This window comes from Cyprinodon tularosa, unplaced genomic scaffold (genome assembly GCF_016077235.1).
Source record: "Cyprinodon tularosa strain WSP-4 unplaced genomic scaffold, ASM1607723v1 ctg463, whole genome shotgun sequence".
NCBI lineage: Eukaryota > Metazoa > Chordata > Actinopteri > Cyprinodontiformes > Cyprinodontidae > Cyprinodon > Cyprinodon tularosa.
In genome coordinates, this window is record NW_024039189.1 from 430,689 (window position 1) to 454,770 (window position 24,082).

The 24,082-nt window shown below is 36.9% G+C and overlaps 1 protein-coding gene across 1 annotated transcript in view; it reads right to left on the reverse strand.

Moving 5' to 3' along the window:
- myo3b (myosin IIIB) overlaps positions 1-24,082 on the reverse strand; it is a 113,246-nt gene that overhangs the window by 2,745 nt on the left and 86,419 nt on the right. The window contains exons 34-36 of the mRNA XM_038301181.1: positions 14,047-14,147; positions 13,621-13,667; positions 13,100-13,277 (exon numbers count right to left, since the gene is read on the reverse strand). Of these exons, the coding sequence (XP_038157109.1) occupies positions 13,100-13,277; positions 13,621-13,667; positions 14,047-14,147 (326 nt within the window). The remainder of the gene's footprint in view (positions 1-13,099; positions 13,278-13,620; positions 13,668-14,046; positions 14,148-24,082) is intronic.

The window sequence follows — 24,082 nt, forward strand, 5'->3', positions numbered from 1 at the left end:
TCTTTCTTATCCCTGCATGCATGCATTTTATATTCATGCAAATTTGAACAACAAAACAGTGCATAGAGCGTCCTCAACAAACTGCAGGTGAGAGAAAGCTGAAACAAAAGCTACTGTAACCCTAATGGCATCCCTGGTCATTAAGAGAGCTTTGATGTATGTACTCAACAGACTCTTTTATCTCTTTCTTCTTCCCTTCCTCTTAGTCTTTGTGTCTCAACCAGGCTCAACCAGTTTCTTTATTAATGTCGTCTTTAGGGAATGTCTCTGTTGCTTAGAGCCACCAACATACATCTGACATCTGAAAAATGTTAGTTTGTTCAATCATTAGGCAGCAACATGGTGCAAATGATGACTTTTTTTCGCTTTAAAAGCTATTATCTTTTCCCCTTTAATTGAATTTAACAAGAGTTAAAAGTGTTAAACAGTTGTCTGTTCAAATTCTTTACAATAAATACATATCACCCCTTGTAAATCTCCTTTAAGCTCTTAAATGTTTTCAAACCTTGTTGGGTCAAAGCCTCATACAAAAACTGTATTTAATTCTGATTTTTTTTGATGGATCAGCACAAACTAACTCATACGTTTGAAGTGGAAGGAAAAAATTGGTTAGTTTTCTTTATTTTGCTCATCGAAAGTCTCCAGCATACTCCATTAGAAGATTTTTCTTTTCTTGCTCCCAAAGCTGCAAGAACATAATTGTCATTTTGTTCTTGCAACCCTGTCTTGAAGGGTCTCTAGTTTTTCTTCACATATTGTTTGGGCATATTCTTTTTTTAATGAAACATGTCTGAGAAAATTTGGATGGCCATTGTTAAGGTGGAACAGTGGCAGCTTTTTTCAGGTTTGTAAATATGTACAGTGGTCTGTTACTTAATGGGTAGTTTAAGGATCGACTGATCGAGGCAGTGGCATTGATTTGTATTAGCATTTTATGAGTATGATTCATGAGTTGAATTGTCTTCTAAAGAGTTTTCTTTCAGCCCTTCCACCTTTCAAACCAAAAAATGCCTCCTCTGCCTTTGTGTTGCTGTTGTGTTTTCTAACACTGTGCTATATTTTCAATCGTTGAACTAAAAGCTACAGCTGAAAATGTACGACGAAACCGCAGGGTTTAAAAGTTCACAGCTCATGATGTATGTTCTCAAACGTGTGTCCCGACGCTCTGATGCGATCTACCTTCTCAAATTGCACATCCAAAAACCACACATCGGACTCAGCGCTGAGAGATGGAGCTGGTCAGAATCGTCAATCTTTAAGAAGAACTCCCACGTTTGCAGAGCTTGAGGTTCTGATAACTTGGCTCGTGGATGCTCATAGCTATACATCAACAGCAGGATTTGTCCACAAACACCTTGCAATGGCCGACTGAATTCCAAACATGTTTGATTTTCTGCCGAACTTACGATTCCTGATTGGGAGGTGGTTGTGAGAGGCTAAACGGCCCTCGTTGCCCCCTGTATACTACACGACACATGATGCATGATGATGCTGAAAAATGTTTGACTGGAGAATCACCCCAAAAAGGGCAAAAATCGTAGTGTAGGCCTGGCTTTAGCTACAGTGGATGGGAATTTCTGAGTTCTGCATTTGAGCTTCTCATGAAGTGTGGCTACTTGGAGGCTAAACAAACTTTTCTTATTCCCGCCACCTTTAGAAAAAGAACATGTTTGGTTCTTGCAGAGTAACAGTTGTGATAGCAGCAGCTACATGTGTGAAGTTTACTGTGGTTTGGCTCTGGGATCAGCAACTCTTTCATCACAGCTATATGTGTTGCCTTTAACCACAATAGTGCAACCTGATTGGCGGAGCCGTTTGTGGTTGATTTTGAACTATTGAAGTGGGAGTGGTACAAGATCGACTGTTGTGTGTTTGTGAAGGCACAATTACCACAGGAATTTTGCTTACAGGCAAGGTTAGAAATAGGAAACTGCCGTAAGAAAGTCATAAGATGATTTTTTTTATTTATTTTTTTTATTTTATCTCTCACAAATCATACGTGTTGTAAAATATGGTAGTAGTATCATGCTCTGGGGAGGCCACAAAATTTGATAGGACAGGATGGTTAAGAAACAAAACCCAGAGAGTCCGCTGATAATTCAGAAAATGCATGTTTACAGGCAGTTTCTATCCAATCTAACTGAGCGTACCTATCTAACTCTAGATGTGCAAGGCTAGTGAACACATAACCCCAAAAAAGGGTTTCTACAAAGTGTTGAGAGATCTCGATACAATTGCATGCCTTACTTTTCTGACTCTTAGTAAAAACCTTAAAACAAAGAGTAGTTGTGTTGCTTTCACTAATATAAGCAACTGTGTGTATTTTCAAATGAAACCCAATAAAATACATTGAGGTGTGATGTACAAGGATAAAATGCAGAAGAATTCAATGGGGTATGAATACTTTAGGCACAGTAGGAACTCTTAAGAGCGTGAAAATAGTTCCAGTGTTAGAAAAAACAGACATGTGTGAGTATGAAAAGCACGTAAACCGGGGGATTGGAGGAGGCTGTATGTGAAACTCTCCCTTTGAACTCTGAGTATATAGAAACAGGACAATGTTGGCCTAATCGTGTTCTTTCTTTGAAGTGAGACATCACTATTAGGTGAAAAGGTAAGCACACTTCTTTAGAAAATAAAAGCTTTTCATCACCCGTGGAGGCTGCAGCTTCAACGATTTCCATAAAATGTGGTTTTAAAAACTCAGAATAACGCAGTTTGGGTGCATCTCTAATGAATGAGCACACAGCCCATGAGGTAAATAGCTAAAATGGCAAAAAATAAATAACTAAAATAACAGCAGCAGTAATGTTAGCCACATTAAAGGTGCCTTATCCCACGCACCAGATGTTGTCAGATTTTAATGAGGCTAAAAACAAGACTGAGCTGGATTTGAGGGAATGTATAAAAAAACACAGGTGTCAGGGGTTAAAACGCTCCTTCAAAACTGCCCATCAGTATCCTGCTTTCTGCACAACTCCACACTAACCTGAAGTTTCTGCTTGTCAGGTCAGCATTTCATAACATTTGCCTTTTACAGCACATAATCAACCATCGGAGGCAATTATGCACCCACCTCTGCTCACCTCCTCTCATATGCTAAAGCAGGCAATCAGCCAGGGGAGTTAATTTGGCAGAGAAAAAACAGGGGAAAGAAACACCCTCTCTGGCACCATTTGTCACCACAGTCCAACCTTGTTATTCAAACTAGTGAGCCTATTTGAAATTCCTCTCTGTGGTAAAACAGGGCCGAAATAATCAAGGGAGCGTGATCACACTTAATTGATTCAGTGTACTTTTATGACGCACTACAGGGTGCTGGGGTGACCTATTTCAGACTGCTCTTCAGAGGAACCAACTATCCCAGCAAGAGAGTAATGCACAATGAGGATCTTAATTATTCTGCGATCTGTGGCGAGGACCGGAGGTGAAATGCGTCTGAACTAACTGTGACACCACATTATAACACTTTCAGTGTTCTGCTGTATTACTCTTTGAATTCCTGCACCCTTAAAATTTGATGATAAACCACGAAGACACGAGGGTCCACATAAAAAAAAAAACTATTTATAGGTCATTATTGATTTAAAAAAAATGTAGTTATTATATTTGAGACATATCTTTAATAGTCTATTATACTTTACTTTTGAATCGCTATAGAGCAGTTTTCATTTTTAATCCAATTGAACATCACAAATCAGCCTCCTATTCCTAGTACGGTATTTCAACAAACTTAAATAAATTCATTAAGAAACAGCTATAATACTGGCTGGTTTTGAGAAATACAATGGATGTTTAAGATTCATGATCAGCAGATTTATAAACTTACCTCCAGTTTATGATACTACTAGAGAAAGTCAATTAAATGTTAATTGAAAATGAATGCATGATTGGTAATAATAGTTGATGTTGATGTATTTCCAACACATTTGAAGAGATTTAGATTTACTAGATGCCTTTCTTGTATACAAAACAAAATTTAATTTTGTATACACTATGTTTGTACAAATGACAATAAAATTGATCTTAGTCTAGGTCTTAGTCTAAGTCTTATTTAAAAGTGAGCTGGCAGGATATGAGGTTGATAGCAAAGGTCACCTGGCCAGGCCTCAAACCTGTGCCAGCTTCATCAATGATGTGTCACGCACTAAAACTTACGTGTCAGTATTTTCAGTTCTACTAAGTTCTCCAGAACAGTAGACCTGCTACATGGTGAAAAACTCTTTAAAAATATTATTAGGGTCAAGGCCACTGCCACGGCCAGCTGATCCTTAAATCATGAATATGGATGTGTATCCCGTTAGAATACACTTTTATACCATGAAATCACTTTCACTGACAGTTGATTGCCTGAAATGCCTGAAATGAAGCATGATGGGGAAAATGGAGATCGAGCCAGTTTACGCATTTTTTTTTAAAGAGGAATCTTTTAAAAGGAACAGGAAGTGTGTTTTGTGTTATCCCCCCAACACAAACACCCACTTCCCTCTGTTCTTTACAAGGATGCTGAAACGTGGGACTACAATGCTTAAAGTATATCAAGGAGCCTCCTAAAATATTTCTGTTCTCAGCATTGTATCCACAGGTGGAGGCATTACTAATTGGCTGAAGCCAAAGTCTGTGGAGTATTATCACAACACAAAATATGGTGTAGACTTCCATCCATCCATCCGTCCGTCCGTCCGTCCGTCCATCCATCCATCCATCCATCCATCCATCCATCCATCCATCCATCCATCCATCCATCCATCCATCCATCTATCCATCCATCCATCCATCCATCACTTTGTCAGGGTTGCAGTGGGGCCGGTGCCTATCTCTGGCAGTCTAATGGCAGGAGGCGGGGTACAACCTCGACAGGTCGCCAGTCTGTCGCAGGGCAACACAGAGACAAACAACCATGCACACTCAAACTCACACCTAAGGACAATTTAGAGATGCCACTTAACCTTACAGATGTAGACTTGCTTGATCAGATAACAAGGAAATATTCAATAAGGGGTGATAGGTATGTGGATTGGTACGTGGAGATTGCTCAAGATTAGCTCTTTTTTCACTAAAAGCTTAGAAATATAAAGCCCTGGTTTTCCTATTACTTTGTTTATTGTACTCCTTGGTTATTCGCCGGCACATTCAGCGTGCACTAGACTACCAGTTCAGTGGGAAGCAGAACTAAAAACACACAACTTATTCTGCCTTCACTACATGTGCTGAACAGCTTCAAGTCAATCTCTAAGCTTAAAAAGTTAATTCGAAATGTATTTTTTTTATCAACCCACAGCTGGCTAGAATGCTGCTTAATTATTTTTAAATAACCAGTAAGAACGAGTTAACACAGTTATTCATTATGATAACAAGTTAATCTCTGATATCTGATGGCAAAAAATAGGCATGTTTGTTGTTTCTACAATAAAAAGTTTAAGCCCACCATCAGATCATTATTCCTTTAGAATTTTTTTTTAACTGTGGTGAAACAGGAATATCCTAAATGAACCAAACATTTTAAAACTTTGTGGTTTTCACCAGTTTCTGGTTTTCACAGTTTTCACCAAATACCTGATAGCAAGCAGCGGAAAATCTGCGAGACTACACAAAGGAACCTTTGAGGAGCACCTTCTCAGTTAAAAACATGTTTAGAAACTTTTTGAGTTAAAATAAATAAGGGTTAATGACGGATCACCTCCTGGCTGAGTAGGCAGCCCATACAAGATTGAAGAACTGGGGCTCCATTGCTTAAACACAGAAAAAATTTAAATTTAAAATTAGGTTATTTCTTGTTAAATTTAATACAAAGATTAAGTTGTGAGGAGCAATTTCTCACCTAAAAATATATTAAATCCATCCATCCATAACTTTTTAAGTTATTTTGAAAACAGACAGACAAAGCAATGGCAATGAAATCACAACCTTCTAAGCAGGGTGGCAATTTACCATTAGGTAATAATAGGCAGTTGCCTAGGGCCCCAAGTTCCTGAGGGCCCCATAAAACTCTGTTTACATGTATGGTGAATACAACAATTCCTTATTTGTGCACAATAATTATGTTTTGATAAAAATCCTTTCGCTAAGATGCCATTAGAATGCTTATAATATTAAGTGTGCCTTTTTGGAAAAAAAGGAAGGAACAATCAGCTAAGTGAGCTTAGTTCTTAGAAAAAGTCTTTCATTCCTTTTGAGACAGTATGAAAAGTCAGCTGAATACAAAAAATAGAGAGGAAAACAATAAGAAAAGGGACGAGAAGAGAGGGACAAAACGTAGAAAAAATTATGTATGCCTATTCTATTAAAATTTAAGTATCTGTATAAGGGGTCTGTTTTATGTGTTGTCTTCTCAATTTGGAATGCCCCCAACCTGTGTTTGGCTAGGGCCCCAAATTTCCTAAATCCGCCCCTGTTTCTCAGCAAAGGTAAAAATTAAGGAAATTTCATTGAAGGATTTTTAAGCAACATATTTGTAAATTACAGAGGAAAACAAGTAAGAAGCCCTTCTGTCCTCAACACATTAACTGTATTCATGACACCTGTTTAAACTTATTATCTGTATAAAACACACCTGTTCACACCCTCAAACAGTAGGTGCATTTCCCTCACCCTTTTCTAAAGCACATTTTGAAGTATTGCATCAGAAAAGCGTGATGGAAATGGCAAAATTTTAAAATATTTCCCTCAAATGAACAAGAAAGTTAATGCAAGTTCTAAGAGCAAAGATCCCAGAACTACATGGAGGGACTTGATTAATAAAGGACAATAATCTCTGACCAATGTAACAAAGGCAACCATTACTAGCACACGCCCCCTGCTTAATCAGATACATGTCTGGGCCCATCTGAAGTTTGCAAGGGAGCATACAGATGATCCAGAAGATGATTTGGAGAATATCATGTTGTAAGATGATATCAAAATCACATTTTTTTGGCACAAACTCAACATTCTTGTGTCTCCAAACAAGACAAGCTGAGTTGCATTCCAAGAACACCATGCCTACTGTGAAGGATGGGGGTGGAAACATCATTCTTCAGGGCATTTTCTCTGCAAAAGAGACAGGCTAACTGGTCCATGTTAAGGGAGGAATGAATGGGGGCATGAATCGTGAGACTTCAAGTCAAAACAACCTTCTATCAGTAAGAGTCTTGTAGATGGAAAATGGCTGGGTCTTAACATAAATAGCATTTCAAGGTGCTGCAATGGCAAAGCCAGTGTCCAGACTTAAGAAAGAATTGTGCATGGAGTTGAAAGTCCCTAGTGCCAAGTGCCCTCTACAAGACATCACTGCTCTAGAGGAAGTCTGCATGGAGGGATGGGCCAAAATACCCCCTATAGTGTTTCGTGTAAAGTATTTGCAAACCTGGTTGAGACTACCAGGAAATATTTGGGCTTTAACATTGGAAACAAATTTTGTGCTACAAAGTACTGAGTTAAACTTTTTTTATCGACTAAATATGTAGTTTTTCACAATGATCTACAAATAAATTCTTTGCAATTCATACAGTGCAATGTCCTAATATGTTTTTTCTTCATTTTGTCTCTTAGTTGAAGTGCATCTATGATGAAAATTACAGACATCTCTCATCTTTCTAGGCAGAAGAACTTGCACAATTAGTGGCTAAATACTTTTTTGCCCCACTGTACCAATGTTTTAACTCGTACTTTGAAGTTGAGAAGGAAGTAGTTGTTGCATTGACAGGGTATTTAAGTTCCGAAGATGAACCTGATTGTATTAAATGTTTTATTTGGCCACATTTTGCCACATAAATCACAATAAAGTACAATAAAGTACAATCAGTAGAAAAAAAGGGACACTTTTAAAGGCTTTTTAAGAGTAGGCGCCGTTCTTCATTGGCAATCAAAATACTTATGCACTGAAAAGAGATTGGGGCTTTAAAGACCACCATAGCAATGGATAACTATAAAACTGTCCTATTGTACGTTCAAGTTACAGTCAGATGAAGGAATTTCTAAGATTTCAGTGGAAATCACAAGATTGTACTTTGAAATCAGAATTATGTCTAGAAAGAGGGAACTCGCAAAAGAAGTTTAGTATTCAATATGGATGCAAACACTGAAACTTCACTAACACTTCTGATCATATATAAAACAGTTAAGTACATTCTTGTGTAAAAGGTGAAATTAAAAGCATGGTTATATTGTGTTTGAATACTAGTAACGGAGAAAAATATATTATTGTTGGCATGTATTGCAGATAGTAATTAGCAACAATAAATACCACAGTTTACAGACTTGAAAAAGGAACACTCAACTTAGGCGTAATGTCATTCTGAGCCAAAGCTCTATACTCCTAGCAAACAAACCTGGAATGGATACAGAAACTGTATGCAGTTCTTTATCAATTATTTAGTGTTTTAAACTGATTATAAATTCTTTATAATTTACTTTGCAACATATGAGACTGGTATTTGTAATAAAAAAAAGCACTTTCTTGAAAATATTACTATAATCATGTTTTGTTAAAAAATCGAAATCATAATACGATGTTATAGGATTTGTTTGGACGATGATATGATATGATATATGCCAATATCGCCTGTCTGGCACGATTCATTCCATACAATTTCCACATCTCATATGTGGAAATGATACGACATGATAACATCATTCAATTTCGAGGCTCTGACAGGCTTCAGCATTTTGATAAAAAAAAAAAGAGTTATTATAAATAAATAATGATGATAATGATGATAACACACGTTTTGACTACCATCTGATGTCTTGTTAATTAGAAATAAAAGGCATATCATAAAGATGAATATGTGGTTCGATATTTTCATTTTACATCAACGTAATTTAATTGTTAATCATTTAATCGATGCATTGATGTGGATGGCTGTATACGTATACCCATAGTTTTGTGATGTAAGCCAGATGGATTGTTCCAGCCAAACCAATTTATCAGCTTGCTATAAATACACACATTTATAAAAGTGTTAATTTACAACAGTGCGAATAATGTCTGATTTTCTGTTTTACAGCAGTATCATGATGTAGAATGTAGACCTGCATTTCTGCAAATACAGAGAAAATATTACACTCAATGATATAGTATTTTGAAAATCTCATACCCACCACTGCTCACTTCCTACACTAATAAGTAGGATTTTTTCTTCTTGAAACAGATGTATAAAGCTACACAAGTTACTTCACAAAAATTTGTGGGTGCTTAAAAAAAACAAACAGCTCAGTTACGGTTGGAAAATTACAGGGTCACAACCACAAAAACTGGTGGAGTCCCAATGGTCTGCCGTCTTAATTTTAACTTGCAAAAAGTTTTAACAACTTCCACTGTATCAGACCTTGTAGTTCCGATGGTAAAAAAAAAAAAAAGTTAAATTCACATATAGATAGCGTGTAATGTCCCCATGCAACAACTTGCATCCGACCCTCACAATATTGAACAGTTTGGGCCTCTTTCAACTCACCAGGATTCCTGTAAATCCAACCTAACTGAAGCCAGTTTGCTATCAAGGCAGAGCTCTAATGTTTTTCCCGCTGAGCATAAGGAGGATGAGATCCTCACTCATACCACCCTACTCTTCCTATTAAGATCAAAATCTTCTCTCAGGCCCTCGGGTGTCAACAAAGGGAGATGCAGTAAATGATATGCAAATTGAAAAAAAAAAGAGCTCCACAAATCAACTCGCCAGCCCCGCATTTCCGATGCTTCACATCTTAAAAGATTTTTTCTCTGTATTTAGGGTGAAATTCAAAGTGCGGTCTAGCTCAGCCTCTGTGAAGCTCTGTTTGGTGATTCTCTGCTCTCAGACAGCACAAAGCCCCTCTAACTAAAGGCAACTCGCAGAGGGGAAACTTATCGAAAGAGTTCTGGGTTTCCAAGGGATTTGTCTTTGGATCAGTATTAGACAGGAGACACGAGGCTCGGAAATAGGTAGATGTTTCAATTTCATGTTAACACTGCTTAGGCTGGAGGTTTAGCTGCCTGCAGTAGGAGCGCCCTTTTCATTGAAAATGAGGAGAAGAGCTGGAAAATGTTTTAGTTAAAGACGGAAACCATATTTTTTTCATAGTTTTGCAGTTTGACTAAAACAGATGAAGATACTTTTGTTTTTCCATGGATGTAAGGAGTTATTTCTCAGCAGTTATATTATTCATTAATCTATCATAAATATAATGAGGAAGTAAACTGATAACAGAGTCATAAACTGTTTATTTCAGGCATATGGGGCTTTACTCCCAGTGCTTTATTAATACCACATATTTTTTAATTTGTGCACCCCTCCTACAGCATAACATCATGATGGTTTCATTTTGTTTTGACTATTAACGTGTTTCATAACGGAACGTCTGCAAGGTTTCATAGCAATCTGTGACCTGAACAATATTCTAAACACATGGCAAGGTTTGATCTATTACCGAAAACATAATAAACCTGCTTTTGTCTTCTCGTAGAAGCAAATAAAAAGCTAAGTGCAACTTTGCATGAGTTCATCTCACTATTATCAAGCAGTTCTGGGGAGAAATTTGCTGGTGAGCAGTTGAAAAGTGACTGGCTAGCTGATCAAAAACTAAAATTTTATTTTATTTTTTCCCTGATCAGTGAACTCCTAAGAAAACATGGCACTAATAGTTATTCCTACCAACACTTCTGGGTGAAATTGGTTACTGTGGTAAGATTTATTATTACTAATTATTATCACTTACTAATATTTGATTATTTATAGTGTCATTGTTTTATTTTAAATGAAGTTTTAAGAGGGTTTTTTTTTTTAAGAAAACATTTTTTATGAGAAGTGGAAACATGTCTGCTGCAAGATAAAACTGGCTGCAAGATAAAACTTAAATTAGATAAGAGAAATGTTAAGCTGATAGTTGCTTTTGTGCATCTTTTTAAGCCAGTTTTGCCAGTTACGTGACTTTGTTGCTAGATTTAGACAGGATTCAGGCCCCTTTGGGCCTTTAAAAAAAAAACAAAAAACTACTTGTATCAAATCTATCAACATTTTCTGTGTTACTGGATGCTAATATAAAAGCAAAAATCATTGGTACTGTTCTCAATGAGCAGTGGATGCCTCTTGAGGCTGTACTCTTCTTCCTAATAGCAAAGAGAATTCAAGCTAACCACTTCTCTTCAAGAGTTGGAAGTAAGTAAGCAAAGTCTTTTATTCCATATACTGTACAATTATCAGGGTTTATAGTGGATTCTGACTGGCTGGACACCTACCTAAAAGTAATGGTCAAATAGCCTAATAGTATTTGCTTGGTCAAACGCTAGCTGGAAACGGGAAGACAGTTTATGCTGGTTACCAACGCAACGCATCACAACAACTGAATTAGACTTAGACAGACTTTATTATCATTTATAAAGACTTTATTTTCCTGTTAAAGGGGAGCTTTCCCTCTCCACTGTCGCTACATGCATGCTTAGTGTGAGGGATTGCATTCGAGTCAATGAGTTGATGCAATCATATGGTTTTCCTTAGATAGAAAACTTTGAATCAAATTGACTGTATGATCTGGTGAATTGTAAAGTGGCTTGAGATGACGTGTTGTGAATTGACGGCATATAAATAAACTGAATTGAATTGAATTTGTATACACAGAGTGTATACAAAAAGAAATTTCGTTCAGTACATCTCTCAAGACATTTTTCATTTTTTACAGTGCAGGCGTGATAAAGGTGAGCAGGTATGTAAAACATACGACTGTATATTAGTTACAGTTTCAACAATTCAGGGTTTAACTGATCTCTATTTTTTTACTGGATTGCTGATAAGCCATTGTACAGGGTGAAGCTGTGAAGTCCCCAGCCGCCACATTGGTACTCCCTTAGACTGGTTGGGATGTAAACAATACGTGCGCTACAGCATCGAAAAACAATGATTTTCCCTTTTTTTGGGGGGGGCCTAAGACTTTTAAAATAAATATAAATTAATCACTTTGACATACACGTGCTGTTTCTTAGCATCAGTAGATTATTGTCATTTATGGTAAAAAATAGGCTCATCACTTTGCATATTCAGTATGAAGTCCATGAAGTCTACAAATCATGTAATATGACTCATTACACAAATCAATCACAACAAAATTTGTTTGTTATTGGAACATAATAAAACTGTAGTTACATATTAAGAGTATTACACCCCCCCACACACACACCCACTAACTGATGAAGTGCTAAAAATGCTAAACTGATGCTGTACATGTAATATATATGTATTAATTACATCGTATAGTATTTACATTATATTGCAGGCATTTTTATGGCTTGACTCCGTGAGAGAGGGGAGTACCAAGATGGCAGCAGGTGACTTTTTACAGCCTATCAGCAATGCAGTCAATAAATAGAGTTTAGTGGCAACAGCCCAAGATGCAAGATTTCCTGGAAAGCAGCCAATCATAAGCAGGTTGCTTTGTCTGGTAGATAACGCCTTCAAAGTGATAAAAGTTGACAGAAGTGAGCAGAAACAGGTCCACACGCGAGGAGGAAGGAGGCTGCTCGCCTGAAATTAAACCACACATGGGAAGAGAAGAAACAAGCACTCATGTATGTGATATACTTGGGCACATGTAAAACTTAAACATGCGCATGAGGAGTAGTTTATGAGTGTCTATATGAAGTAAAGCTGCTGTTAGGAGTATTTATTGTATGTGTGCCTTTTTGACAGAATCCTGATGCCATAAATTTCATCCCACCTTATGCTTTAACAAAAAAAATCTTGAATCCATTGTGATGATTGCTGTGCCAACTGTGTTAAATGCTAACATAAGGGAAATGGTTAAAAAGTTAACGCTGTTTTGTCTTTTAAAATGGGTTTTAGCTGCTGCTTCTGATAAAGGGAATTAACCTCCAATCACAGCAAGAACACAATAAACTAAATCCGCTTATATTATAGTTTTAAAAAGAAGTCATATAATCTAGAGATAAGTGCATCTCTACAATAATGCTATAAAAGATGGGTAAACTATTCATGCAAACTCTGAGCGCTTTGGATTAGAAGATACGGGTATAATGTCTGCACAAGTTGCTCATCGTGATACTTGTTCTTCCTTCCAAAGTGCTTCCAACTCAGAGGACTTTTTCTTTGGAGTGTCTGTCTGTCTCTGCATCTGACATGTCTTTTCTTACCGGCTGACACGGATGCAGAGCCTCAGCGCTGACTGACAAGGGGCCCGTTGGAAAGGGTGGGGTGGGGTTCAGTCGCGTGCTCTTCCTCAGGGATCGACTCCACAGTCGACAGTAATTTGTAGTACTCGTCCTCTCCGTCCAACACTTTGATTTGACTGTGATGTGAGAAAAGAGAAAACTAAAAAAAAAAAAAAACTGGATAGAGAGCAGTGACGAACATTTTCCTGATCTGAACAAAAAGAGACAATATTTGCAGACTCAGCAGAGATGTAGCCAGGTGTTTACTCAAACAGAGTGATTTACAGTACAAAGTCAGCACTTTAATGATTAAAATTAACATCCTGACAAAAGAATAATGTGCTCCCCCTTCAATAATGACGCCAAGCCTCCTCTCATAAAAAGCCTGTTATTTTCAGCTATCCATTTACATTATAAGAAAACAACTCCATTTCTGGATTTTCCTATCCCACAAAGGGCCTGCTCTGTTTAGAGTCGCTGTAAGTAGGAAAGCAGTTATTTACCCAAGTTTTCTCGGCTTCCTCTTGCTCCCCTGGTGATCCAGAGTTCTCTGAGGAAAGGGCCAAGAGCACACAGTCAAAAGATGAGCAGAGAGTCATTAATTTTTAATTCAAAGTGATTTTGTGTTGAATACGAGCAGATGCTGATAATATCAGAAGTCACAGCATAATTTTTTTTCTGATCAAAGGGCTCAAGTGAGTCTGATGAAGCATGCATCTTGCTCTGCTTTGATAAACCACATCAATTATTCACCGTGAAGGCAGACATCCTGACATGAAAGCAACAGATAAAGAGCATAAGCACATGTTCAAGACAAGAGGCAGAGGAGCGTGGGGGTGGGGCTCCAGGGTCTGGCACAGGTAGGTTTAATTGTATTATCATCTGGAACCAAACTCAGACAAAGGCCTTTATCGGCACTTTGAACTCACATTTAGTTGGTTGTAGTACAGGCTGTCTTCAGGGCTGTTGAGCTGCTTGGGCTGCTGGCCACGGCGACGAGAAGTCCTCTGATGCGGCTTCGTCACTGAGCCTGAAACAGAGGGGGAAAAATGAGGGCAGCGATCCAAGTAGAATGAACAACAACAACAAGAAGCAACATCACGATACTGATGGTGACGACAGCAGAAGCAAGCAGAACCTGCCCTCGACTTTTATAATTTGTGTGACTGAAAAAGCACTTGAAATGCTTTTAAAACTTGCTTAAATGCAATCATGTAATTTTATTGATGAGATGACTCAATAACAGCTTAATTTTACAAAGACCCACACATAGAAATCCCTCAGAATGATATCTCTCCTAGCAGGTGCACAGCAGGATGGATTGGTATTTCTTAAGCTGCTGCAGAGGAAACATTAAAAGGTGAAACTGCAGCAACCAGCTCATCAAACGAACCAACATGGACTCAGAGCAGATTTTCAGTAAAAAGAATAACTGATTACATTTACTGATTATCATTGAAAACTGCTTTTCTTTTTTTTTCTTTTTTTACAATGTCATGTTTAAAATACGTTTTATCTGGATTTTATCTGATTCCATCAGACATAAGGTAATATAGTAATATACTAGGAAGTAGTAGGAAATAAAAATCTCACTGGTAGGCTTTGATACTCAGTTTCCCATTCTAATATCCTGACTGAAATCCCAATTACTAACAATAACATTCGAAAGATTAAAAACAAAAAAACAAACAAATCTGGTTTGCAGAGTTCACCAGCATTACATTTGATTTCAGTAAAGAAAAGTTCTTTGCCTTGAAGGCAATGCCATGCAGTAGACGGACTAACAAATAAGGATGATGCTCTAATAAGACCATGCTGAACTTAAATGTTTAGTTCTATAGTTTGGCTCTAGATAATCTATTCCTCTGGCTGGTTTAGCATTAAATATATATTTGTGATTAAAACAAGTTTGTTGAAAATGAGAAGGGCATCTCATTTTCTAAACCAAAGCTAAAAGAAAAACATAAAGCACACAGTAAAAACATGACATCTGTTATTACCTCGATTTTGATTTTAAAAGGTATGTAAAAATGAGTTAAATCATATTCAATAGTTAGTGGAAAACCATTAAAACTATTTTATTTTTAAATAAAGCTCAAAGCTCCTGGGTCCAGATAAACCGCCCTGAGAGCTGCAGATGTGACAGTACCAGGGTACAGATCCATGGTCCTTGAGTCCAAGATTATCTTCACACTGACATCCTCTTCAGAAACTCTGGCATGGCACAGACTTTGGCACGGTTAAAGTGTTCACAATGTATATATATATATATATATATATATATATATATATATATATATATATATATATATATATATATATATATATATATAGGAACATAATTATAAATATTGTAATTTGAGGAAATACAGGAATTAAAGGGGTAGGAAGACATAAGTTTTACCTCTTCATACTCCTTTTCACACATGTAATAGAGGTATATTAACTTAGGAAAGAAAGGTACCTTGTTTGTTGTTTCTCGCTGCAATATGTTTAAACATTGTTTTTTTTTCTCTCTCTTGCATGTTCGAAATAAAGATACCAATTCAATTCAAAATTCTATTCAATTCAATTCAATGTTTGTGGTAAAGGTGGGGGGTACAAGTCCAGCCAATTCTGTTCAAGTTTTTATTTGTGAAGAAAAATATTAAACTTTACTGTCGGCTGGTCTATCAATTAAGCTCCTAACAAAACAGATTCGTAGATTAAAAGTAAATAATACAAAGGAATACAATATTTTCTATAAATGTATTAAAATTTATTTTTTGTTTTATTTAGACATTCTGCTAATTCTAAATTGGGAATTAGAATTGGTTTAAGAAAACTACTGGAATAATCTGACTTTCTTTCAATTTGGTTTTCTTTAGTAGATGAGACAAGTTAACGTGTTTATTCAATAAAAGAAATGCTTTTGAAGCATTCAACATTTTTCTCTCTAATCTGGTTACCAATGATGTCCCTTGTGATTGCAGGACAAGTCAGGGAATTTAATTAGCTCTGTGGAGAGTTGTCAAGTTTTCATTGTTTGGACTCCAGAAGGTGAAGATCCCGTACAAGTAAAGAGCTGAAAGTCACACAGCAATAGTTTTGTGAAAATATCTATATGCCATCATAGTTAAAGTAATCAGTAATCTGAATTTGGATATTTAATACCTAATTTTGATTAAAAGTATTAATCTTTCAAAGCAATAATAAAAGATAACATACAATGAAAGTCTCAATTATTTTTCTAAACAAACACATAATCAAAACAGATTAAGATGATGCTGTAGGGAATAAAGGGATCCTAAAATATATTTAGCTGATGTCAGCGTAAACTGTGCTGCCTGCTATTTCAGATTACTGTCAGATATAAAACAAAAAAAACGAGTTAGACGTGTGTGAACTGTTTAAAACTCTTTAAAACAAGTGGGATTTGTTTATTGTTTTAGTTTGAATTCATCTTACAAGTCATCCTGTTAATTATCATTTATGTTTATTGTGATTTATCACATTCTTTATTTGAAGTCTACTGAGTGATAATGTAATTCAGCAAAAAGAGATGTAAGGAAATGATCCCTCCTTTTTAATATCTGGCAGGAATTATTGTTTGTGAAGATTAAAGACTCAATTCAGAGTGTTAAACAGCAAACTATTTGACTGACTGATAAAAAAAAAAACTAATCCTTGGTATGAACCAGAATAAATCACCATCTACTGCTTTAACCTATATTGAGTTGGAGACCTCATCAGGATGGATGGATGGATGGCTGGCTTACTATCCTTGTCTAGATTTAAAAAATACCTAGATTTAAAAAATGCAGACATTATAAATCAGAGACACGAGACAGCATCTATATTTAATGTCTGATAACGTTTCATCTCCTTTCGGTTTCGGTTGAGACACGACATTTCTTGATCATCTCATTCCAACTGTGTATATACCTTGACTAAAGAAGCATTTGCTCTTTCCATCTTAAGACTACTTTGTGCTCACTTTGAACAGACCTCATCACATCTCAATCCTGCACATCAAAGAGCAGGGTCCCCCTCCATCCCTTCAATCTTCCCTCGGCTTTCTTGATGTTATTCAAACCAGCACCAGTTTACTAAAGTCCCACTTAACCAAAGTTCCTGTCAGTTAGGAGATATTGGCTAACTTCTACCGTGAATCTTATCTATCCGTGCCCCGGAGGTGTTAACTGCCCACTGTGTGAATGCTTGTTACCCATGAGTATCTGAGGATACTTAAAGAATTTTCATAAACGCAGAGGGAAAATTGCTTCGGGGGTGGAAACTTTTTTTTTTTGCTCCTAAAAGTACATTTTGTTATATCAATAGCACCTTCAGTAAGTTACCAAAGTATTCCTACAACCTAACTTTTTCACATTTAGTCCTGTTACAACCAGAAATGTATTTGATGTTCTTTAACAATCCTCAAGGCCTCTCTATATTTACTGAACTGGTGGTTTATTCTATCTAGCCTCTTCAGAATAAAAGGGGCTGTAAATAAAACAGAGAAGAGTAGTTTGCAATTTTCTAACACTTTGTCTTTATCTGCTGAATAAAATACAAATTCAAATACTAATATTTGAAGTTAAAGCAAACTATAAATGTGAAAAGGTGTGAATACTTTTTTCAAGGCACTGTATATTGGGAATTAATGGAAAAATTCAATTTAGATTTTTTTTTTAGTATTAGATAAATGACCAAATATAATGTAAATCTCAGTACATACAAAATCTTAAAATGTATCCTCTAACACCTTCTTTGGTCATATGTGTATACAATTCAGAACCAAGGCACTGATGATCTCTATGATGAGGTGACAATGATGTGGTACAGCATCATTCTTTCACATGGAATTGATACAGTTAAACACAACATTTTCTACCTTAAATGTTTTGCTCCAGTTAAGTATGGAGATTAATTATTTTCACAAGTTATAATGGCAGACTGTATCAGGGGTATTTGTAACTTTTTAAAGTAGATAAATAGATTGGTGATTTTGGACTTGTAGTAAAGCAGTTATCTAGCCTTAGCCATAACTTACAGAAAGGGCTAAAACGCGTCTTATGACAGAAACTCATTAACATATATTTTGTTTTTTATATAGAGGGACGTGTTTGTTAAATATATCACTATATAAAAAACAGATACCTAGAAATGTTGTAAGCAACTGTAACAGCAGTATGTAAGGTGGATTATGTGTATAACCATCTATGCAGATGAAACAGTGATGTTTACAAAGCAGAAAGTATCTTTGATTCTCACATCAATCCACAATTTAAGTAGTGGTTTAACTATTTAAATGATTTCTGTTATTGATTACCAAGATGTGAAAAAAAGAACAAAATAACAAGAAAAATGTGAAACTACTTGCCCACTTTCTCAAGGGTGAAGCACTTAATATATGAATTTCAGTATCTTGATGCTTTTCTGCAAAAGTAAGTAACAATTATATTGAACCACAATTTCTAATGAAATAATTAGTTTGTGCTATATTGTTATTACAATGGACAGGTAACTTGCAGTATATGGTTTTTTCATGTATTTTAAAATATTCAAGTTGGTTTGTTGGGTCAGCTTTAAATGTTGTTTGTTGGTAGAATTCATTATTTATTTCTTTTCACATATTTATTGATAGACCATCAATATGCCTGCACCCAAACATGAAAAATCGTTTAAATATCTGAAACATCTACAGGTTCTCTAATAAAAAATTCTCCTTTTTTAACTTTAAATCAGGTTCTAATGTATGTATCAGCAAGGAGACAGTTAAATTTAATTGCATGTTTTTTTTTATCTTCATCATGTTCTCTGGAGGTGTTTGCAGGGTGAGTACAAGCTTAATGTTAGTCACACCACAGCAGAATAATATTTATAGGGAAAACATGATTCGATTATTTAAAGGATGCTCAGCTTGTGGGTCTCTTTCACATGGTGAGGTCAGTTTCAAATTCTAGTTTTCCGTTCTAACCTACAGCGATTAGCGCACGCTGCAGATCAGAGGCTGGGTCAGGCCTCCCATCTCTTTGCTTCTGTTTGGCAAATCACTGCCATTTGATCCAGGCTAGCCCCAGAGGAATGCTGCTCACCCAGATATATTACAGCCCGAGAGGCTGCCAAAGGGCCCTTGGCATGGGAGCCATCCTTGGACAATGGCAGGCAGAATGAGCAAGGGGTCAGACAGTGGCCCGCAAGGGGGGGTCTGCTAAATGATGGAGGGTAATATCTGCTGTTTTGGGTGGGAAGGAATAATAGTCAGCTGGGAATACAGAGCCTGCACATTTCATGCAATATTGATTTCTCCATATCAAAAGAAAGCCAAGCTGAGTTTGCTCCTTGCAGTCAGAGACTTACAAATTCTACATGTTTGCTCCTTGAGATAAAAAATAGGGCTGAGATTATTTTTGTGATAGGTACCTCTTTCATTTTCAAAGAGCAGCAGATGAGCTCTGTTACATCTCCAAATACCACTTTGAAATCTCTTGAAAAACCAGAATGTTTCTCAGAAACAACATAAAAGAGACGCTGAAAGGGATTTTTAGTGGAATAAATTAGAGATATATCGATTTACTTCAAATATCACGTGCTGCAATCACCTGACTATTCCCAGACGAACCATTTGGGCTTTGTTTATTCAGATGGAGGGAGCAAAGGCACCAAAAGGCATAGTTTATAAGGAAAAATCATCAGCAAAGGCCTTTGATGTCTAAATGAAGCATGTGCAACCCAGACCCCTCTCTTTACCTCAGACCCCCCCCCCCCCCCCCAAACCCCCCCCCCCCCCCCCCCCATACACACACACACACACACACTCTGAAAAATGTACAAAGCCAGGCAAAAATGCAGACTTTACCCTGTACTGATATTAGAACCTGAAGAGGATTTCCAGAACTTCTCAAGGAAGGATTTTGTCATTTTGGACAAAGTTCCTACAGCACCAGCTCATGTGCTTTAAATTAGAGGACAAACTGATCAAATGTAGCAGATATTAGTGAAAGAGAGCGCTTCCTGCATCTGTTTTCACTAAAACAAGCAGAGGATGTTATTACTTACAAGCAATTTTTCACACTGAAATCAATCATCTGGCTTGACAGAAATTTGTTTTGGAACTTTGACTTCAGGAGAAAAGTTCTGCGTGGAGGAGAATTCTCAGAACTTTGCTGAAAAGGATCATTTTTCAGAATTTCTAACAGAAGATATTCATTAGTGTGGGCCAACAGAATGCATAAAATAAAGTTAGTTAGCAGTGAGGAGACATTGGCAAGAAAAACAAACATACAAAATAGTTAAATTAAGGAAATAAAAGTCACTTTGAGCTTTTTTTCTAGATTGAACAGAGGAATGCTTTTTTTGTTTACTGAGACTTATATATAAGTATAGGGCACTGCAAAAAGATGCATAACCTCTTAATCTTTCCCATTTTGTTACATTGGAACTAAGTACTTCAGTTAATATTATTAGGATTTTACCTGATAGACATAAGAGACATTTTCTTATAAAGAGGAAGCAACAGGTACACAATCTGTAAAACCTTTTACAATTTCAGATTGTAAAAGTATATATCTTTTTTTCAGCTCATTATGATCTGATTCCCCAGATAATTAAAATGCAGTAAATTGCCTCCTGAAGTTATTACTTCACTAAGCCATTCAGTTTTACAGGTGACTTTATATTTAGGGGTTTCTGCTGCAAGGTGAACATCTGGCCCAGCCCCAAGTCCTTAGTAGTTTAAAGCAGGTTTTATTTACAAGTGCTCAACTCAGACCAGCTTCACAGAACAAGCCAAAGAAAAAGCATTTCCAGCAGAAGATGCCATCATGTTCAAGCCTGTGGATGTTTGCAGTGTTAATTTTAAAGAAAGATCAGTCTTTGATCTGAACACCTTTTTCCACATATTTGCTCTTTATGTGGTTTTCCTTCAAAAGTGTCTCTGTTTCAGACGCTCCTCCATTTACGCCACCATTGTGGCCAATATTATCTCCTGTCTAAGTTATAGATCTGTGTATGTGGGTGTTTTGGACCCCTGTGTCTTGATAGGTTTGTAACTGACTAGGACTCAATGACGTTAGGTTTTCAAAGCTTAACAAATCAATTTTAAATACAAAATCTGCTTCAAATTTAAATTATTTCATATTTATGATTGTGAACTAGGTTTCCGAACTGTTCCGTGTTACTCAATCTTATAAAATCCCTTATAACATTAGGTAAAAGTTTGTAGATGTAACTTGACAAAAATAGAAAAAAGTTCAATGTTTTGAATCAGTTTACAAGCCACCACATACCAAATAATGAGAAAAATTAAAGAGCATTATGAGAAATATATTCTGCACCTTGGTTTTATGTCGGGGGAGATTATTCTGCAGGAATTGTGATGATGAGTAGTTTGGAAGTACATCCTGTTAACTACTCCCACTGACATTAAGAGGATTACGTAGGTAGCGTCAGACAGAGGCAACTCCTTCCGTTAAGTTGAGTCTTTCCTATCCCCTCCAAATCTCAACTGCTGCTATGTCGAGCCTGTAATTTGCCTAAAACTCAAGGCATCCGGCAGAGAAGCGGTGATACACGGAGACAGTTAGATGAATCAAAAGGCTGAGAGACAGCGAGAGGGTGGGAGAGTATTTGTCTAGAGAACACGGAGAGGGTGGATCATTTGTCTGACAGATGCATGTTGATACAGTGATGCTGCTGCTACTGATTTGGAGTCGGTGGAAGTTCGTGGAGAAGCACCTGGTGCTTGCAAACCTTGTGGGACGACATGTGGGAAGTTGAATGCGGGAAGTAAACAAGCTGTAGCTGTGAGTGTGTGACCTCTGTGTGGGTAAAAGCTCACATGAAGCTACGGAGCCAAGAAAGAGCTCAAGGCGACACACAAAATCCATTCCTATTGACTTAAACCATGTTATGCACACAGGGGGACAGAAGCATAACCCTAAAAATCAAACTTCAGACATCTTCCCCTTTGTTTTGTTTAAACAACCAGGTTAACTAACTTTCAAGACATAGAAGTAATTGGGTTCCGATTTGTGGCTCCACCTTATCTGTCACTCTTGACACAAATGTTTACCACAACTATAATCTGCAGAAAGCCTGTTAACATAAGTAGCTCAGCTTTCATAAATCATAAAGTCAGCTCTGACTGATCCTCGGCACCATCCTGTTTACCACACTGAGCAGCATAAGCAGCACTATGATCATATCAGCCACTTGCTAGCAGAAAGCTTTCTTTCTACAAACGCCTCTGTGACTCATTTTCCAAACGTGCTGCGTTAATATTCATGCAGCTGACAGGTGGCGAAGTAAGGCGTCGTCTCACATGTGCAGCTTACATGACAACATGCTGTATGTGTGTCGTTTTTTCTGACAAAACATGGGAAATCAAAGGTTGCCAGGGGTACAAAGTGCTTTAATGCTTTTTTTATACCATAAAATATAACGATTTTGAGAGTTGTTGATTAGCTTGGTGTCAGGTTTGAAAGGAAATAAATTTACCCTAGCTCAGTTAGATCACATGGTGCCCATCAGGTCACGCACCCACCCTGTGTTTTACTATCATGGAAGCAGTGTGTATGAGTGAATGTGTCTGGAGGGGTGGAGTAATTCAATTTCCACGGCTAATTTTCTGTTTCTCTCCACTGGTGTCCCAAAACAGTGCGGGTCGAGCTGTGGCCCGATGCGATCACCAGAGGCGACAGCAGGATGAGATGCAGGAAGGAGCCTGCTCTCCAAACATCTGGCAGGGGCAAGGCTTCCACGACTCACTCAAAGGCCCCTCAGATCTGTGGGGATCAAAGCGTGCCCCGGGTGCCTGAGCCACCGTGGCCTCCCTCAACATATTCAAATGGGGCTTCCTGAAGACGCCACAAGCAGACCTCAGAATGTAAACGAGGCGGGAAAATGGGGTAACAATAAATGCCTGGAAATCTTTGCACCCTTCACACAAAACAGTAAATAAAATAGTCAGCGAAGATGGCCGCAAATTTAAATATATCTGAATCGGCAAAAATGATTTCCATGCCTTTAATTCTTATTACTTGAAGTAAGAAGTGTAAAAAATGTTGGTATACTGCCAGAATTTGGAGTATGACAATGTGATAGAAATATGCCATTAGGTCTGAAGTGAACCCTTAACCCAAAAGATTTTATGAGCCATAAAATAACAGCAGAAGAGTTTCTTAACAAGGTTTTAGGTTTGTTATAACAAGATTTTATTTTGTTATATCACAAGTTTACTTTACAAGAACTATTTATTAAAGTAATAAAACAAACAAACAAACATAAACAATAAACAGCACCCTACATATCCTACACGGAAAGCATAAGTTCCTTTAAATCAAGACTAAAAACACATTTGTTCAGGATTGCCTTCGACTGTTCTAGTTAAAAAGTTCAGCTGAAACATCATTAGTTCATTATTTTTTTTCTTTAGTCCAACTGCTTTTAATGTTCTTTCTTGTTTCTGCATTTTTTTTATTTTCTATTTTTTCTTCTACTTGCTCTGATTCTGTTTTATTTTCCTATTTTTTAATCATGTAAAGCACTTTGCATTGTCTTTGTATTGAATTGTGCTATACAAATAAATTTGCCTTGCCTTGCCTTACACCCTGATACCTATACAAATTTGGTTACAGCTGCTTTAGAAGATACACCTGACTGGTGGCCAACCAGTTGGATAAACAGAAATACTGATTATTTTCTCTTGCAAGCCTAGCAGGTCATGTTAAGAATAATCTTTCCTGCAAAATTTGCTCCTGTAGAGAAAGGACGGCATGAAGTCATAAAAAAGCAAAACATGTGAAATAAACTAGTTAAAATTTAAATAATACTCTGCATATCATATAGTTTTTATATCAGTTTGTCCAACTTATATTCAAGTTTTCAGACGCATCTAGTGAATCATATAAAAATAACAATAATTGATAAATCAGACCAATTGTTTTGGTATTATAGGAGAATTTTGCACACTGATGTAAAAGT